This window comes from Loxodonta africana, chromosome 7 (genome assembly GCF_030014295.1).
Source record: "Loxodonta africana isolate mLoxAfr1 chromosome 7, mLoxAfr1.hap2, whole genome shotgun sequence".
Classification (NCBI taxonomy): domain Eukaryota; kingdom Metazoa; phylum Chordata; class Mammalia; order Proboscidea; family Elephantidae; genus Loxodonta; species Loxodonta africana.
In genome coordinates, this window is record NC_087348.1 from 104,264,216 (window position 1) to 104,283,752 (window position 19,537).

General features: G+C 36.0%; 1 protein-coding gene across 12 annotated transcripts in view; it reads right to left on the reverse strand.

Annotated features, from left to right (window-relative positions):
• The window catches only part of PICALM (phosphatidylinositol binding clathrin assembly protein), a 104,438-nt gene that overhangs the window by 50,973 nt on the left and 33,928 nt on the right, over window positions 1–19,537 (reverse strand). For all 12 annotated transcript variants that reach the window (XM_010598202.3, XM_064288794.1, XM_064288803.1 and 9 more), the window contains exons 2-4: window positions 13,928–14,070; window positions 10,350–10,425; window positions 8,999–9,101 (exon numbers count right to left, since the gene is read on the reverse strand). In XM_010598202.3, coding sequence (XP_010596504.1) covers window positions 8,999–9,101; window positions 10,350–10,425; window positions 13,928–14,070 — 322 coding nt within the window. The remainder of the gene's footprint in view (window positions 1–8,998; window positions 9,102–10,349; window positions 10,426–13,927; window positions 14,071–19,537) is intronic.

Genomic DNA, 19,537 nt, shown 5'->3' on the forward strand with positions numbered 1-19,537 from the left:
AGAACATACTTCCTCCTTTCTAGGATACTGTGGCAGGGACTGCTGGTTGTCTCCCAATGTAGTTCTTCTCTTCTTCCATGTAAACAGAACCACAAATTTTTTAGCTGGGCCACATGGGTCCACAATTCTCAGCCTCCCTTAGAGCTAGAATGCAGCCATACAACTAAATTTTGGAGAGTGGTATACCCGTAAATGGAGCCCTGGTGGCACAGTGATTTAAGAGCTCAACCACTAACCAAAAGGTCAGCAGTTCGAATCCAATAGGCACTCCTTGGAAACCCTCTAGAGCAGTTCTACTCTGTCCTATAGGGTCGCTATAAGTTGGAATCTACTCGACAGCTACGGGTTTAGTGGTTTTTTGGATAGGGTTGCTACGAGTCAGAACTGACTCGACAGCAATGGGTATGGTTTTTTAGACACATGTAAGTGTCTCGAGCAATTTCAGAAAAGAAGTGTCTCTTAAGGAAGGAGACTGCCTTAATTCAACCCTTCTTTCCTATTGTCTGGAATGTGGATGTTTTGACTGCAGCTCAAGCACCAAACCCAAAATATGAGATAAAAGAAACAAAAAAGGAAGAATCTAGGTCCCCAATGGTTGCAGTCACTATTCCAGCTCTGGAGTTTAGGAAGAAATCAACTTCTACCTTGTTTAAGCCCCACTTTATTTTAAGCTTTCAGTAAGTCTCAGCAAACTTAAGCCCCACACACTATGATCACACTTCCCCAGAAAACATTAAATTTTACAGAAAAAACTCAGTTATCATATGCTTATATTAGACAACAGAAAAATTTCAAATAATTCAAAGTCACAAAAGAAAACTGAATATGAACAATAATATGCATAACAATTCATACTCCACAGAGAACACAAACTTTCATGACTTTTACAATGGATTATAATTAAATTCTGATACTTGCTTCTGAAATATATGGCAGCAGTGGATTAAAGGCTTGCCACCCATGTCCTTATCCACAGACAATACCTGGATTATCCTTTCTTTTGCTTGTTATACAATGTCTTGTCACCTTGAACCCACCAATTGAGAATTCAAAATAATTCAACATGGTGAGCTAATAGTACCAAGAAATGGAATGTTAAGCAAAAAGAAAGTAAAGTGACAAAGATTTAACGACCAATTGACAAGATAAATCTACAGGCAATTTACTGCATCCATTTTTCATAGAAACATTTAATGTGTTGTTTACAAACTTATCTAGTAGTCATCTTTCCAAAACTACTAAACATCTACCATGTTTACACCTACTATGTTTAGATACTGCAACAAGTTCTAGAGATATAAATATGAATAAAACTACTGTTGTTATGGAGGTGACAGTGTCAAATACAATCTAAAAATAGAAATATGGCTTCCTCAAAGAAATATTTAAATGAATTATTAAAGAATAACTATGAATTTGCCAGGTAACATAAAAGGAGATTTACATAAATTATGGTATATTCACACAATGGAATACTATGCATTGATAAAGAACAGTGATGAATCTGTGAAACATTTCATAACATGGAGGAACCTGGAAGGCATTATGCTGAGTGAAATTAGTTAGCTGCAAAAGGACAAATATTGTATAAGATCACTATTATAAGATCTTGAGAAATAGTTTAAACTGAGAAGAACACATTCTTTCGTGGTTACAAGAGGGGGGAGGGAAGGAGAGTGAGAGAGGGGTATTTACTAATTAGATAGTAGATAAGAGCTACTTTAGGTGAAGGGAAGGACAACACTCAATACAGGGGAGGTCAGCACAACCGGACTAAACCAAAAGCAAAGAAGTTTCCTGAATAAACTGAACGCTTCGAAGGTCAGCACAGCAGGGGCAGGGGTTTGGGGACCATGGTTTCAGGGGACATCTAAGTCAATTGGCATAATAAAATCTATTAAGAAAACATTCTGCATCCCACTTTGAAGAGTGGCATCTAGGGTCTTAAACGCTAGCAAGCGGCCATCTAAGATGCATCTATTGGTCTCAACCCACCTGGAGCAAAGGAGAACGAAGAACACCAAGGACACAAGGTAATTACAAGCCCAAGAGACAGAAAGGGCTACATGAACCAGAGACTACATCAGCCTGAGACCAGAAGAACTAGATGGTGCCTGGCCACAACCGATGACTGCCCTCAGAGGGAACACAACAGAGAACCCCTGAAGGAGCAGGAGAACAGTGGGATGCAGACCCCAAATTCTCATAAAAAGACCAGACTTAATGGTCTGACTGAGACTAGAAGGACTACAGTGGTCATGGTCCCCAAACCTTCTGTTGGCCCAGGACAGGAACCATTCCCGAAGCCAATTCATCAGACATGGAATGGACCGGACAATGGGTTGGAGAAGGATGCTGATGAGGAGTGAGCTACTTGCATCAGGTGGACACTTGAGATTATGTTGGCATCTCCTGCCTGGAGGGGAGATGAGAGGGTAGAGGGGGTTAGAAGCTGGCAAAATGTTCACGAAAGGAGAGACTGGAAGGAGGGAGCAGGCTGACTCATTAGGGGGAGAGTAAGTGGGAGTATGTAGTAAGGTGTATATAAGTTTTAATGTGAGAGACTGACTTGATTTGTAAACTTTCACTTAAAGCAAAATAAATATTATTTAAAAAAAAGGGATTTATAGAAAAAAGAAAACTACATATGTGAGTGAAGAGACATTTTACCGTTACCTGAGTAAAAATTTCTTTTATCTTTTGAATACCCTATATTTCTATTTTTTTAAAAAATTGGTTGGCCCCTACCTCACTTTTTTTTTTACCAAAATATATTCAAAATGAATCAAAGATTTAAATATAAAATACTAAATCCATAAACATATCCAATAAAACATGAATAACTGATCATTTCAGGTAGAAAAGTCCAGTCTACACTTGTTTGAAAGACAAAAGCTATAACAATAAAGATGACAATTTTGATCACCTAAGATTTTAAACTTTTAACTATGTTAAAAAAAAAAGATATACATACAGGGAAAACGATGTGTAACCCATGACAATTTTATCTCCTTAATATACAAAAACTTCATTTATTGAGTACTTATCATGTGGTAAATATTACATCCAGTATCTCATTTAATTCTCACAATGATCTGATTGGATATTATTAACATTATCACCATTTCACAGATGAAATAACTCAGAGCTTAAATCGAGTCTTCCCAATAGTACCACAGTATATTAGTTTGGGTGTGGGTATATCAAGACAGTGATCTCCCAACCCTTCAGCCTCAAACAGTCTTCTCCATTTACCCCAATATACAAATAGTATTTTGTATGCTATGATGTAAAAAAGAGCAAGCTGACAGATAATGTAATAAAATAGCCTTGTTCTTAGGAAATATGTACTGAAATATTAAGTGATGTAAAGTATAAAAGGGCATGAGAATGTAACCCACCTTCAAACAGTTCAGAAATAAAAAGTATATACATATAATGGAGAGAATGATTAAGGAAATGTGGCAAAATGTTAAAACCTGGTGAATCTGGGTGAAATGTATGAGAATTCTCAGTACTATTCTTGCAACTTTTCTGTAAGTGAAATTATTCCAAAATAAAGTTATTAAAAAAGTCAGCATGCTGACTTAAGTATCTTACCCAAGTCCCTCATGTAGGTACAGCGAAGCCAGGATTCAAACTTAGATCCATCTGACTAAAAAGCCTATGAGCTCATTGAACCCCTGAAACAACTGCTCTGAGATAATCTTTAAACCTTAAACCAAATATATCCCTGAAGTCTTCTTAAAGCCAAACAACAATTTAGCTTAGCTAGTAAGGAATGTCTGCCTTGAACATTACGCTCTTTCAAGATTTACCTATATGGGATCCAACTGACAATAGCAACTAGAAAGTTCTTAAAGATCACCTAAAGGGTAGTGAATCAATCTTACTGGGGGAGAAACAACTCAGGAAAGGAGGGAGAGAACGGTTGTACAACTCGAAGAATGTAATAAATGTCACTGAATTGTATATGTGGAAACTGCCAAATTGGTATATCTTTTGCTGTGTATATTCTCGACAACAACAAAAAATAAAATTATTTTTTAAAAAGCCTATGAACTTTTAATACTATTCCACATGACAGAAAATAATGAAAAATCCAATAGAAAAATAAGCAAAGGCTATCAAAAGGCAATTAACGAAGCACAATTGGCATTTTCAAAAAGGAGGTTCAATATCACTATTTATTCGATTATTCGATCAACCAATATGAAATGGGCCCCTAATGAGATACAGCAAAACCTGAGAAAGCTGGAACCCATGTAAGGCAGAAACCTGTTAGAGAAGGAAAATGCAAATATTTTCAACTAATAGCAATAGAAAAGTGGCAGATTACTCCCTGTCGGAGGCGGAAAACTTGCAAAACCTGGAAAAACAAGGCAGTCCCGTCAAGTTCCAGCTCTCACAGGTTTCACTGTACCATATATCTAGATCATAATTCTGCAACCATTCATAAGAATGAGATGGGTCTGTTTGTACAGACACTGAAATGTCTAAAACATATGGAGGGGAGCAGTCTTCAAAATATATGATCCAATTCTTACCTAAATTTCTCTGCCTTCACACATATTTACTTCTATTTACAGACAAAAAGCAGATTAGATACACTAAATGTTTATCCTTCTTATAGGTTAAGATACTGTGTTGCTTAAATTTTTAAATTCATTACTTTTGTAAACACAAAAAAATTATTACTCTAATAAATAAAACTTTACTATTTACTATCCAAGTTCTCTCTATAAAAAAATGACACAATCTACTGAGGGTTTTACCACGATGAAATATATTTTCATTTCTGTTATTCCTTTCACTTACCCCCTATTTCATTTTTTTTCTTTCTCATTTATCCAGTAAGATACATATAAATGGTTGGGTTTTGTGCTTCTTGGTTCCCATCCAATTATGGCTCTGCCTTGATTCACTTCGTTTTTTGTCAGCATTAAATTAATAAACAGTAATTTCTTTTAAATCAACACTAATTCTCTTGTACATAATTAAGGACCGTTCTCGTCCAAATAATGAAAGTTTGATTCTATTAGATATAGAAATTTAGCAACTACCCTCAGTCTCAAGATTAGCCCTTCAATGGGGGGGGGGGAGGTAACCATATTTTAAATCAATTATTCTGAAATCTACAAATACCCTGAAGATCAGTTTTACTAAAAACAGTTCATAATGAATTATTAACATAAGCCAAACTGGAAAATGATTTACTGGACAGGACCGCATGTTAAGAATCAGACTTCCAAGATGAGTCCCTCTACTATAATCCTATAAAAACTGCTGAAATCCATGAAACAAAGTCTACGGAATTTACTTTCGGGAAATTTCAAACTAATCACCTCCTAATTAATTTGGAATGACGATGTACAACATTTAAGTTCAGTGTTAGAATTCTGCGAATAACTAAGAGGTTAATTTCACAGTTGTATTATATTTTCTACTTCAATTTAGTAATTTAAAATTTCAAGAGAACAATTTAAAGGCACAGATCAAATTTTTCAGATATTTGGGACTGTAATAGCAGTGCCACTCAGAAAGGTATTTATCAGTATATTTCTGCAAATGCCAGATTCTCCTCAGGGCAAGCCTTCGCAGATACAAGGGTTATTTACCCCTGCTCCTTAAGAATTTCTTTACCAACTTTTTCCTAAGGTTTCATCATATATCCTAGGAAAAATCTGCATACCGGGGCATTCTCAGGTATAGAAGCTCTGACTGTATCATTCACATGACTAGTTCATGAGCCAAGATGACTGTTTTTTAGGTGGTGGTAAAAAAATATATTCATCTCCTGCATTTAAGATTTAAAAGAACCTTAAATGCAGAGTATCACTGAAAGAAAGAAAGATCTAAATAAACAGAAAGACACACCATGTGTATGGAATGGAAATTTAACATGTGAAGATACCAATAGTCTCCAAATTAAACCACAGAGTCAATGCAACCCATATCAAAATCCCAGCTGCTTCTCTTGCAGAAACTGACAACCTGATTCTAAAATTCATATGGAAATGCAAGGTACCCAGAATAGCCAAAACAGTCTTCAAAAAAGAAGAACAAAGTTAAAGGGCTCACACTTTTAGATTTCAAAACTTACTACAAAGCAAGAGTAATCAAGACAGTGTGATACTGGCATAAGAAGAGACATATAAATCAATGGAATAGAACTGAAAATACAGAAATAAACCCATATATCTATGGCCAGTTGATTTTCGCCAATAATGTCAGCTCCATTCAATGGGAAAAGAATGGCCTTTTCAATAAATGGGACAACTAGGTATCCACATTAAAAAAAAAAAAAAAAAATTTTGGACCCCTTCCTCATACCATGTATAAAAAATTAACTCAAAATGAATCAAAGACCTAAATATAAGAGTTAAAACTATAAAATTGTTAGAAGAAAACAAAAGGGTAAATCTTCATGAATTTGGATTAAGCAATGGCTTCTTAGATAAGACACCAAAACCACAAGTAGCCAAAGGAAAAATAAACTGGACTTCATGAAAATTAAAAAATTCTGGGCTATAAAAATCACCACCAAGAAAGTGAAAAGGCAAACCACAGAATGGGGACAAAATATTTGCATATCAAAATAGCTGAAAGGGACTGAATATATAAAGAATACAAAAAAACTCATAACAATTCAATAAAAAAGCAAAAAACACATTTAAAAATGGGGATAAGATTTGAACAGATATTCTTCCAAAGAAAACATACAAATGGCCAATAAACACATGAGAAGATGCTCGACATCATTAGTCATTAGGGCAATGCAAGTCAAAAGAACAGGGATATTCTACTTCACAACTACTAGGATAGCTATAATATAGGTTGGCTATAAAACAAACAAAACAAAAACATGGAAAATAACAAGTGCTGGTGAGTATTTAGAAAAATTAGAACACTCATGCATTGCTGAGGGAAATGTAAAATGGTTTAGCCGCTGTGGAAAAGAGTTTGGCTGTTCCTCAAGAAGTTAAACCTAAGAGCTGCCATTAAACAAAAACCGAACCTGTTGCCAATGAGTTGATTCCAACTCATAGTGACCCTATAGGGCAGAGTAGAACTACCCCACAGAGTTTCCACGGAGTGCCTAAGAGTTACCGTATGACCCAGCAATTCCACTCATAGATATATACCCAAGAGAGTTGAAAAGATATATCCACGGAGAAACTTGTACATGAATGCTCATAGCAGCATTATTCATAGAACAGTCTGCAGTGTGGTAGATCACTCTTTTATATGGCCCTTCTCGCCATGGTCTTGTTACCCAAGTAATTCAGTGGGATTACACAAGTAAGGTAATTGATTGAACAGCTTGCTAATAATGCAAGTAAAGTTGATGGCGCCCGTAGGTGAAGCAGACCATGCAAATCAGGTCTTATGGAACCCTAACGAAGGGACTGATCAGTTTTGCCATCCCGCTAGGCTTAAAATGAGCCATTTCATAGGCAAGGGGAGAGGATCTCACCACCACCGAGAAAAGAAAAGCCAAGAATGGAGAGCATCCTTTGGACCTGGGATCCCTGCACTGAGACGTTCCTGGAAGCAGGAGACAGAGAGAGATATAACACTTTAACAGCAAGAAGTGGTAGCAGAGAAACAGAGGCAGCAGACACAGGAGACAGTGTGGCGGGTGAGAAAGCTCAGTGCAGGAGGTTTGCTGGCAGAGTAGGGTGCCTCCAGGCACTTGGTGGAGCTAGGTTTGCCAACCTACGGAGCTAGAGCTGAGGGCCATGGGGCCAAGGCTTACTGGTGGAGTGGGGTGCCTTGGGGCACTTATCAGCAGAGCTAAAAGAGCACTGTAACGCTTGTCCAAGGAGGGCAGAGACCAAAGGCCAGAGAGGCACACCTGCGGGCATGGCTGAAAAGACTGTCCTGATGGAAGAACTGTAACCTCAGTGTTCTTTAACCTGAATTGTAACCTGTTACTTCCCTAATAAAGCCCATAATCCTGAGTACTGTGAGTTCTGTGTGGCCCACTACAATGAATTATCGAACTCAGCAGAGAAGCAGAGAGCGCTGGGGACGGATGGTGTCAGAACTGGTAAAGATGACAAAGAAAGGAAGCATGTCTGACCTCTGCCTCATAGGAATCAGCCTTGGGCTGTTGCTCTTGATTCTCCTTCCTCCTTGTGAAGTTAAGAGGAGGTCATATGCCTCCACCATGCCATTTTTACATAGCCTGAAAGGGGCAACGACCCAAATGCCTATCAACTGATGAACTGATAAACAAAATGTGGCATATATCCATATGAAAAACTCACTCCGTCAAGCTGACTCCGACTCACAGTGACCCTGAAAGGCAGAGCAGAACTGCCCTACAGGGTTTCCAAGGCTGTAAACCTTTACGGAAGCAGACTGCCACATCTTATTCCCGCAGAGCAGCTGGTGGGTTCGAACCACCAACCTTTGGGTTGCAGCTGAGCACTTAACCACTGTGCCATAAGGGCTTCTTCATATCCATACAATAGAGTATTTTCCTGCCATAAAAAGAATAAATGATACATGCTGCAACGTGAATGATCTTGAATACATTATGCTAAGAGAACGAGGCCAGACACAAAAGGTCACATTTTATATGATTCTATTTATATGAATGTCCAGAATAGGTAAATCCATAGAGAATGAAAAGTAGACTAGTGGTTGCCAGGATCTGGGGGAACAGAGGAATGTGATGTGATTGCTAATAGGCACAGGGTCTCTTTTTGGGGTGACGAAATGTTCTCGAATTAGACAGTGGTGATAGATGCACAACTTTGTGAATATACTAAAAACCACTCAACTGTATACTTCAAAATGATGAATTTTATAGTATGTAAATTATATCTGAATAAAGCTGTTATAAAAATAAAGTTAAAAAAATCCTTGTATAAAAGAAAAATGTTTTTTTTAATGACCTGAAATCCAAAAATTCGCTAATAACTCCTAAAGTTTACATTTTAAAATATTAAATTCAATTAGATATCAAAAAAGAGAAATTTTAACTCACCCTCTTTTCACTTTTGTGAAATCAAATGCGACTTGTCTGTATGAAACAGCTTTTTCATTTAAATATCTACTATACCGCCTAATAAATGTAGACATGTCGTATCCTGCATGAAATAGAAAAGTTTTCATAAATGATTATAACTCCATTTTACCTAGAAAACCAACAGCTATCATGCCTTGATACACCAATAAGTTTAGTAATATAAATTAAATAATTAATGAATAATATCACATTAAATTCTTTGACTTCCCTTTTTTTTGAAGTTGGGTATGTCATATATGTGTTGTTAAAAAAAAAAACTTCCCTTAAAATTTCACTAATAAGTCTATTTCACGTCTAATCAACATTCCAATCACTTATTCATCAAAAATCAGAAAAACATGTTCTCTTACACTGCTTGACAACTTCACACCTCAAATTTAACATCCTGTGGAACCACAACTTCAGTCCTCAAATTATCAAGAAATTTTAGTTTTTATACTCTTGACATCTTTAGTTATATACAATTTAGAACCATAACTTTTATGTGTCAATCTTACAAAAAATAAATTATTGTCTGGTACAATGTTACTGGAGCCTTGATAGGGCAGTGGTTAAGAGTCTGGCTGCTAACTAGAAGGTCTGCAGTTTGAATCCACCAGCCGCTCCTTGGAAACCCTATGGGGCAGCTCTACTCTGTCCTCTAGGGTCACTGATGGCCTAGTTCTGGGACTATGTAGGACAGATTCCATTAACAGAGAATGTATAATCGGTTATAGCAATTTCAAGATGCTAAATTAAAAATAAACAAATAACAGGTATGGGTATTAATGAGCAATTCATCTGAATGTCACACTGTACTCTCACCTTTGCATACTACTAAAAGGTACAATATTCCAACTACATTTCTTGGAATGAAGCATAAAATATTAACAATAATAATGAAAGCAGATACATAGTATTTCCCAGGTGACATTCACTGTTCTAAGCACTTTATGTATATTACCTAGGTTAACTCTCATGACAACCCTATAGGAGAGGTACTATCATTATTCCTCATTTTACAGACATAGACAGGTGATGTGACTTACATTCATTCAGCTATTAAGTGGTAGAGATGGGATTCAAAATCAGGCAGTTTAGCTCCAGAATCCATGCTCTCAAACCAATGCCCTTTACTGCCTCTCACACAGCTTTGGGTGTCGAGTAGTGAAATCAATGTTATCTTCACATTAAGAGAGAGTGTTTCATTCCTACAACCTTCACTAAAATAAGACCTTCTCCACAGTACATGTCTTAAATGTTCAGCTGTGCAGTCATCACCATATGGGGTCGCTCTTTTAATTTTCTATAATGAGTAAGTTATCTTTACCTTGCAATCCACTTTTATCCAAAAAATTGCTTAAGTTAAACAACGTGTTTCTTGAAGCCAAATACTGAATAAAGCGCTAGAAAAAAAAAACAAACAATTAGTCAAATTAAGGTACTGTCACCTCACAAACTAATTTGGTAATTAAGGGGAAAGTTAAGGTTAACATACTCCATTAAGCTTACCTAGTTTAAATTTCTCATCATCATTCCTTATTACCTACTTACCAAAGCTAAAAATATAATGTACATTTTTCACTGGAAACCCTGATGGCGTAGTGGTTAAGAGCTACAGCTACTAACCTAAACGTTAGCAGTTCAAACTCACCAGGTAGGTACTCCTTGGAAACACTATGGGCAAGTGCTACTCTGTCCCTAAAGGGTCGCCATGAGTTGGAATCAACTCGATGGCAACAGGTTTGGTTTTTTTTTGGAATGACCACAGCTATGCTATCCAAGTCAAAATAAAAGGAAGCAGGCATATAAACTGAGGTTATTTTGGCTTTACTGTAACATATTAGAGCTACACCTAATCATACTCGGATGACATCTACATTTTAAACAGCTGAGTGTTCCTAATTTTGATGACTTCTTTTTAAATGCTTCTAATCATACAAGAGAACAATATTATAGACATTCTCCTACTCACTTCCCATATGTAACATGTTAACATACTTGCTTCAGATCTTCTTAAAGAATCAAAACATTATAGACTCTGTGGAAGACACATACCTTTAATCCCTCTTCAGAGTTACTCACTTTTATAAAGAAAGTATGTATCACTTCCATAGAGGTTTTTACCATTTTACTACATATGTAAGTATCCATAAACTATAAAAAAAACCAAACCTGTCGCCATCGAGTCAACCCTGATTTACAGCGGCCCTAGAGTACAGAGTAGAGCTGCCCCAGAGGGTTTCCAAGGCTGTAACCTTTCTGGAAGCAGACTGCCGCGTCTTTCTCTCAGGGAACAGCTGGTGGGTTCAAACTGCCAACCTTTCAGTTAGCAGCTGAATGCTTGACTACTGCACCACCAGGCTTCCTAGCCATAAACTAAACATTTATTTTCCATTTTAAATTTACAGAAATATCATACTGTACTCATCCTTTACCGATGTGTTTTTTAACTTTTTCCCAAAAATTAGCCATATATATTTATTTAGGTATACATTCAGTTCATTCACTTTAAATGATGTCCTACATGAGTTGGAATAGGCTAGACAGCAACTAACAACAATATTCTAATAAAATGATATATCATTATGTATCCATTTCTTTCATTTATGGCTATTTAAATTCTTTCCAATTTTCACTGTTATTGACAATGTAGCACCGAACATCTTTGTGCTTGGTCTCCATGTGTAAGTATACAACAGTTTCTCAGAATATATACTTTTGGGTTGAATTGTTAGGTCAGCATGTATGCACAAGCACATCTTGAAATAGTGTCAAATTCTCTCCAAAGTGCTTACCACAGTATATTTTCTTAACTTTTTTTCATATACAACCTCTCAGGCATTTATGTGAATCTGGGTTAAGCTTTTTTTTTTTTTGTCATCCTGGACCCCTTTTCGAAGATTCCCTTTTTCATGTTTGCAAAGGCTTACTATCAACTAGGATGTATACTGTCACCCTCCTAACTTAATTTTGTTCACCTGCTATCACCCCCAAACTAAGATTTTGAAAACCAACTTATAAGTCAAAGACTCTTTGTGATTCATCATTTATCCTAAAACTACCTCTTTCAAAAAGGTGCAAAAATATCATATATAACCATCTATTAGACTGTATGATTTCTGTGGGGTTTAATAATATTTTTCTTCTTAACCTTTGCATTTCTTGAATAAAATGTAAACATTTTGGTCTATTAAGTCATATCAACCTTAGCTTTATAGATAATAAATCTGAATTGTCTTTGTGATTTTTATCCATCACGTATTATTTGGCTACAAAGACATTATAGCTTTAATCAAGTTTTGATTTCATTTTCAACAACATCCTAATGATATTCAAAATTGTATTAAAATTTAAAAAATACCATATTGTCAATTTGGCAAAAATAAGGCTTGGCAGGTCCCCATTTGGGGTCACAAAAGGTAACTCAGAATGCATCGCCTTAATATTATTATTTAAAATAACGGTAAAATGTTGACAAAAGTTGAAGCTGGATGATATGAAATTCTACAGAATAAATGATCATAATTTTAAGTAAACACCTTCATGGTAGAAGTAGAAACTACTATCCCTAAAAAAAAAAAAAAAAAACTATCCCTAATTAAGGTCAAAATGCTTCAAGTTACTTTTAAGTGTATCCAAACATTTCTACTAGCTCTGTAAACTGGTTATAATGAATTAGAAAGCAAAAAATGTTTATGTCTATTGACTTACTCATCACATTTCAGGCAACACTTCTGGGAATAATTTTTAAAAACTAAAAGCTACAAAAATCATTCAATGTGATGTAATAGTGAATCATCACAAGACTAAATTTCCAGCAAGGGGAAGAATTAATTATAGAATATACAATCAATTATGTAGCCATGATAAATACAAAGAATATAGAACGTGAAGAGGTTTATGGTGTAAGGTTATATTAAAAAAGCTAAAGATAATATTAATTCTAAACTATGAGTCTAGTCATAAAAAAATTACAAATACTTTTGGACAAAGACCAAAAGGGAACACCAAAAAGTACAAACATTAAGATCTGATGAAATGATACAGTTGTGGTTCCAACTTTAATGATACTGTTATTGTTACCTGTCAAAGAAGACAACGGTCATGACTGAAAAGCCCAAAATGTAAACCAATGGGTGTCATACATGCTCAGAAGTGTAATACCAATGACTGAAGTCCCTCTCTATCTCTATCGTAGCTATCTCCCAGCAACCAGTGAGTGTGCTTTACTTTTCAGAAGCACATATCAATGTAGATTTATTTTCTAATTCCATTCAAATGTTCTCAGTTACTTTTAACACAATATTATAAGTAACTATACCAGACTGAGAAAACCATGAAAAGTAAACAACTAAAAAAATCAGCTGCTAGGCTGTCATGGGGAAAAAAAGGTTATTCTTTCCAAACAAAAAATTACAAAAGCTTATGTATCTTGCTTGTTACCCTTTTGTGTAACAAAGACTTTAGAGACACTTCTCTACTGAAGAAGACATTCTTCATTAGTCCCTCTCAGCAAAATGCCATCTTAGTTCTCAATATCACAGCCTTGAAACTAGGCAAAGCGCTTCCACATATAAAATAAACAGATACAAATATAAAATCTATAAATGAGGTCTGCGAAGACCAGTGGTGCTTATGAAACCCATCTCTAGGCATTATCTATATGCTTCATGATCTCATCACTCAAGTCTTCTGTGTTCTGACCTCGCCTTTTCTGCTTTCTGACTTATAGCACACACCTTTCTTCAAATTTCAGGGTCTATAATTATATACCTGGCTAGGTGTCTTGCCCTTTTTGCCTATACCATCCTGTCCCTAAAAGCTGTTCCTGAAGTTTCAGTGGGAGAAGCAAGCTAAACAATCAGTCTCATACGAGTATACTGTTATAGCCAAAAATACTCTTACCTCATTTCCATACACCATCAAATGATGAGTTGTAATGAGAGACTTGAAGACCACCACCCAACTACTGTTAGTAGTCCTTTCAAATAAACTGTCTGCCAACTGTGGGATGTTCACATTCATCTCATTTGTGCACTGAATTAAATCTGAAATGACAAAAAATAAATAAACTTACTTTCTTGTTTTGATTTCTTTCTAATGCCAGGTTCCCATGTTTACAGGTGAAAGATCTGAAAGAGTGAAGCAACAATGGGTAGTTTGGAGAAGCTGTTAAAAATCTTTCAAGAGAAAGGCAAGGCTATTATAATCTAACTGAGAAGTATAAAGGGCACTGATTAGGATTACATAAATGATCAGTGGGACTGCTGAATAGAGTCACACAATCTGTGTAGTATATAACTCCCTACAGTATTTTCTCCATGTGGTAACTTTCCTTTGAACAATGTTTCTACTACAGTAGTAACCCAAAAAGGCTTCCAAGTCTAAGCTCCAACAACTCAGAAAGGAAAGTATTTTCTCCACCCCTGACTAACCAAAAGCAAACTGCTCCAAACAAAAGTTATACATACCATGGGACTATCAACAGCTACTGCTTTTCCCATTTGTAATCCAGGAGATAACACTGCTTGAAAAGCAAAAGCTATGTAACAAATTTCTCTTACCAATCAAAAGGGCTCCAAAGTAAAGGCACATAGTTTTAGTTTTCTTCCTTAAAGTATATTCTGAAGTATATTCTCAAATATTTCATTATTAACATTTCCTAAACCCCATGCTCAGAAAAATAACTACTACCCGGCATGTAGCTTCTTTAGGTATGGGTGAGAATTTATGAGGATTTCTGTACTTAAAGAAGATAACAACCTACAATGGAAATGAAAGCACTTTTCAAGACAGAGAAAGTAGAAGGAACTAATCCCTACTATACAAATAAAATGCTCTGAATTTTATTATTTAACAATCCTTCAACAAATAATATTCAAGGTAGGTAATGCAGATGTAACTGAGTTTTCTGAAGTAAGGTACTTGTCCAAGGCCACAGCTACTATTAGATGAGAGATTTATGGTTAGAACGAAAGTCTTGTATCGAACGTTCTGAAACATATATACCAAGTAGAATGCCCAACTAGCCACTGCGATGCAAGCCCTCAATTTCTAACTAATTTAAAACAAAAACAATAGTGAAAGGCAAAATTCAGTGGCAAATTTTCAGCAAAGCATAAAGCATACAACATTTAGAAGTAACCAGGTAATACACGGTTTCATTAATCTTATAGCCATATTCCTAGTGAAGGTCACCAACCTGAATAGACCTCCCCAGGCACAGTTCATCAACTTTAGAAACTTAACATAGGCACTTAGGTTTCACTTCCACAGCAAGTAAGGTGACCTAGCCAGTGACACGCACCATTAGCAGAATGCAGAGGCCTCTAGTTCCCATCTAAACAGGCACTTGATACTCAATAGGCTATATCAAAACTATGCTGATACTCAAGTCAGGTTTTCTAATAAACAAGCTTAGCCAAAATCAATATTGTTTAAAAAAAAGTACGCACACGCCTCACACCAATATAAAAACTAATTCAAAATGGATCAAGGTCTAAATGTGAGAACTAAAACCATATAACTGCTGGAAGAAAACACAGGGGAGTATGGTTTCAGGGTCTAGTTTTTAACAATGGATTCTTAGATATGACACCAAGAGTACGAGCAACAAAAGACAAATAAGATCTCATAAAAATTTAAAGTTTTTGTTCATCAAAGTTCTTTTTCAACAAAGTGAAAAAACCTATACATTGTGAGAAAAATTTTGGACATCATATATCTGATATGGGTTTACCATATAGAATATATAAAGTACTCCTACAACTCAACAACAGAAAGACAAATGACCCAGTCAAAAAATGGGCAAAGGACTTGAATAGATATTTCACCAAAAGAGATATACAAATGGCCAAGAAGCACCTGAAAAGATGCTCACAGTCATCAGTCATTGTTGTTGTTAGGTGACGTCCAGTCGGTTCTGACTCACAGCGACCCTATGTAAAACAGAATGAAATGCTGCCTGGTCCTACACCATTCTCACAATCACTGCTATGTTTGAGCCCATTCTTGTAGCCACTGTGTCAAACCATCTTGTTGAGGGCATACTCTTTTCACTGACCCTCTTCTTTACTAAGCATGATGTCCTTCTCCAGGGACTTGGTCTCTCTTGATAACATGTCCAAAGTATGTGAGACAAAGTCTTGCCATCCTCGCTTCTAAGGAGCATTCTGGCTGTACTTCTTCCAAGACAGATTTGTTCGTTCATCTGATAGTCTATGGTATATTCAATATTCTTCCCCAACGCCGTAATTCAAAGGCATCAATTCTTCTTCAGTCTTCTATTCATTGTCCAGCTTTTGCATGCATAGGAGGTGAATGAAAATACCATGGCTTGGGTCAGGCGCACCTTAGTCCTCAAAGTGACATCTTTGCTTTTTAAAACTTTAAAGAGGTCTTTTGCAGCAGATTTGCCCAATGCAGTGTGTCACTTGATTTCTGATTTCTTGACTGCTACTTCCATGGGCATTGATTGCAGATCCAAGTAAAATGAAATCCTTGACAACTTCATTAGTCATTAATCCATTGCTGTCGAGTCGATTCTGACTCATAGCGATCCTACAGGACGGAGTAGAATTCCCCATAGGGTATCCAAGGAGCACCTCATGGATTCAAACTGCCAACCTTTGGTCTGCAGCTGTAGCTCTTAACCACTAAGCCACCAGAGTTTCCAAAAGGTTTTTCCCTGACCCAGAATAGTCATTAGGGAGATGCAAATCAAAACCACAATGAGATACTTTAAACCCACCAGAATGGCTATGGAAAAAAAAAAAAAAAAAAAACTATGGAAAATAAGAGGCATTGGTGAGGATGTGGAAAAATAGGAACGCTCATGCATTATAGGTGGGAAAGCAAAACGGTACAGTTGCTATGGATAAAAGTTCTGTGGTTCCTCAAAAAGTTAAACACAGAACTACTATCTCAAAACATGCCCCAGCAACTCCAATCCTAGGCATATATACCCAAAATAATTGAAAACAGGAATGTAAACTGAAACCTATAAACCAATGTTCACTGCAACACTGTTCACAACAGCCAAAAGGTGGAAACAACCTAAATGGCCATCGAGAGATAAAGTGTTAAACAGAATGTACTATATACAGGCAATGGAATACTACTCAGCCGTAAAAAGAAGTGAAGTCCTGACACATTCTACAACATGGACAGACCTTCAAAACATGCTGACTGAAATATCAGTCACAAAAGGATGTATGATTCCACTTACATGACACAGGGAAATGTATAGCAACCAAGAAGGCTGAGAGGAAGAGGGAAAGGCGAGTCATCGCTTAGGGGTACTGAGTTTCTGTTAATGGTGGTCAAAAAATTTAGAAAAGGACAGTGGGGATGCTTACACAACATAATGCACATAATCAATGTCACTGAATTATACATGCAAACATTGTTGAATTGGCAAATATGTATATATAGCTATATACATATAGACATATCACAATAAAGAAAAGAAAAAGGGCTATGTAATTATAAATTAAAACAATAATAATGTAACCATTTAAGCCCAATGCTACTATTCCTTAAAGTGTCATTTTGAAAGAAATCCTTTTTGCAATTTCCTTCAGAATCAATTTCAGTTAACATTAAGACTGTTACATTTCTTCAATTATCTAGGAAATTGAGAGATAAATTCAATTTGAAAGACAAATCAAGTGTTTAATCAAACAATGCTCACTGATCAGATCTTTGAAAATTTTCCTGGGTGGGAGTATAAATACAAAGAACACATATTCACCAGGAAAACAGTAACAAGAGGATAAGAAAATAGTTTCTGAGCTCTTGATATAATTATCAGCAACTTTTTTTTTCATATAGCAATAATTTGAAAGTATTTAGAAAATATGCAAGCTGAAATCAGACTTAAAGCCAAAAAAAATTTACACACGCACATTTGCCCTAATTTGGGGAAACTCAAGAAGTTTTCTTTCTTACTCCATCAGACTTTTTGTGTAAGGGGTCATGAAGTAAGGTCCAAATTAAGATGTAACTTTACAGGTCGCCCTAAGTCTGAGCTGACTTGACAGCAACTAACAACATGAGAGAAATACATTATATATCTACATCATTTTCATTAGAATTAACTCAAAAATCTGCTCCTCATAGACTGAGTCACACCTTAAAAATTGAATCTAACGAACATATTAATTGGTCTTTAAGGTAAAAACTGGGGAAGGGATCTTAAAGATAGACTATGGAATACTGAATACACATGACAAGGATTGAATTAATTTGAAATGAAGAGAAAAGAAATAAGAAATGAAGATATCCAGATGACTGATAAAAGTACTAGGAAGCAGGAGGGGGGATGGGAGGGCAGAGAGGGTTGGAAGCTGGCAAAATTGTCACGAAAGGAGAGACTGGAAGGGCTGACTCATTAGGGGGAGAGCAAGTGGGAGTATGGAGTAAGGTGTATATAAACTTATATGTGACTGACTTGATTTGTAAACATTCACTTAAAGCTCAATAAAAATAAAAAAAAGTACTAGGAAGCAAAAGGACCTAATTCACAATGTAAATGGATATGTCCAATAATGGAGGAATTGTTAATTAAATGACAATACAACCTAACGACAAAATACTATGAGAACAATCAATACACAACAAAAAAGTTGATGGGAAAATGCTCACAGTATTTTAAACCACAAGCTATGTTAAAGAACAATACACATTAAGATTCCAATCTGTAATTTTTTTAATATATAATTTATACATTTTCTGATATATACTGCATTTGCCCAAATATACTGTGATTCAAAAAGAAATGAACATTTTAAAAATTTATTATTCAATAACTAAGTTATATACGAACAGGCAGTCAAAATCAACCTGTAAGGGAACTATATCACTATTTTTCCATAATCTTACAAATCTCAGTAAGCACCTCTCACATCACACAGCACATACCAATCCTGTCCGTCATTCATTCCAGACCCACGGGAGCATATCACCATCCACGGTGGAAAAGACAGCCGTGATGTGCTATTTTATTTCCTCAAGGATGTGAGGGAGGTGGAATGAGCACAAGAATTCCACGGTATGATGGCTGGAAAGCTGGCGACCACTATTTCAGAGGTAGGTCAGTATTTCTAACACAAGTTCAATCCCTCATTATAGAAGATGATCCTGAAGGAATCTCCAAATCCCACTAGGGAAATGAGGCAAGTCTCATTTTACTTAAAATAAAGTTGCAGCTGCAGGAAAAGCCTGTCAGCACAACTGGATATGCTATTTCTGTCACTATGTCCTCTGCAAAAAGAATGGACTTAAGGTTCACATATATGAAAACTGAGAAACATAAGGATAATTCCATAATTGGTTAACAATATATGTTATACACAACCTGATAATAAGCTTTTTTTCTTTTAACTGATTAATTTTTTAATCACCATGTATAAGGGTGACTTTCCCTCCTAAAAACTACCCAAGAAAAAAGTTACCTTAAGTCTTTACAAAGTCTCTCAGTGCTTGGCTCTGTTTATTTCAAACAAAGTTCTTTTT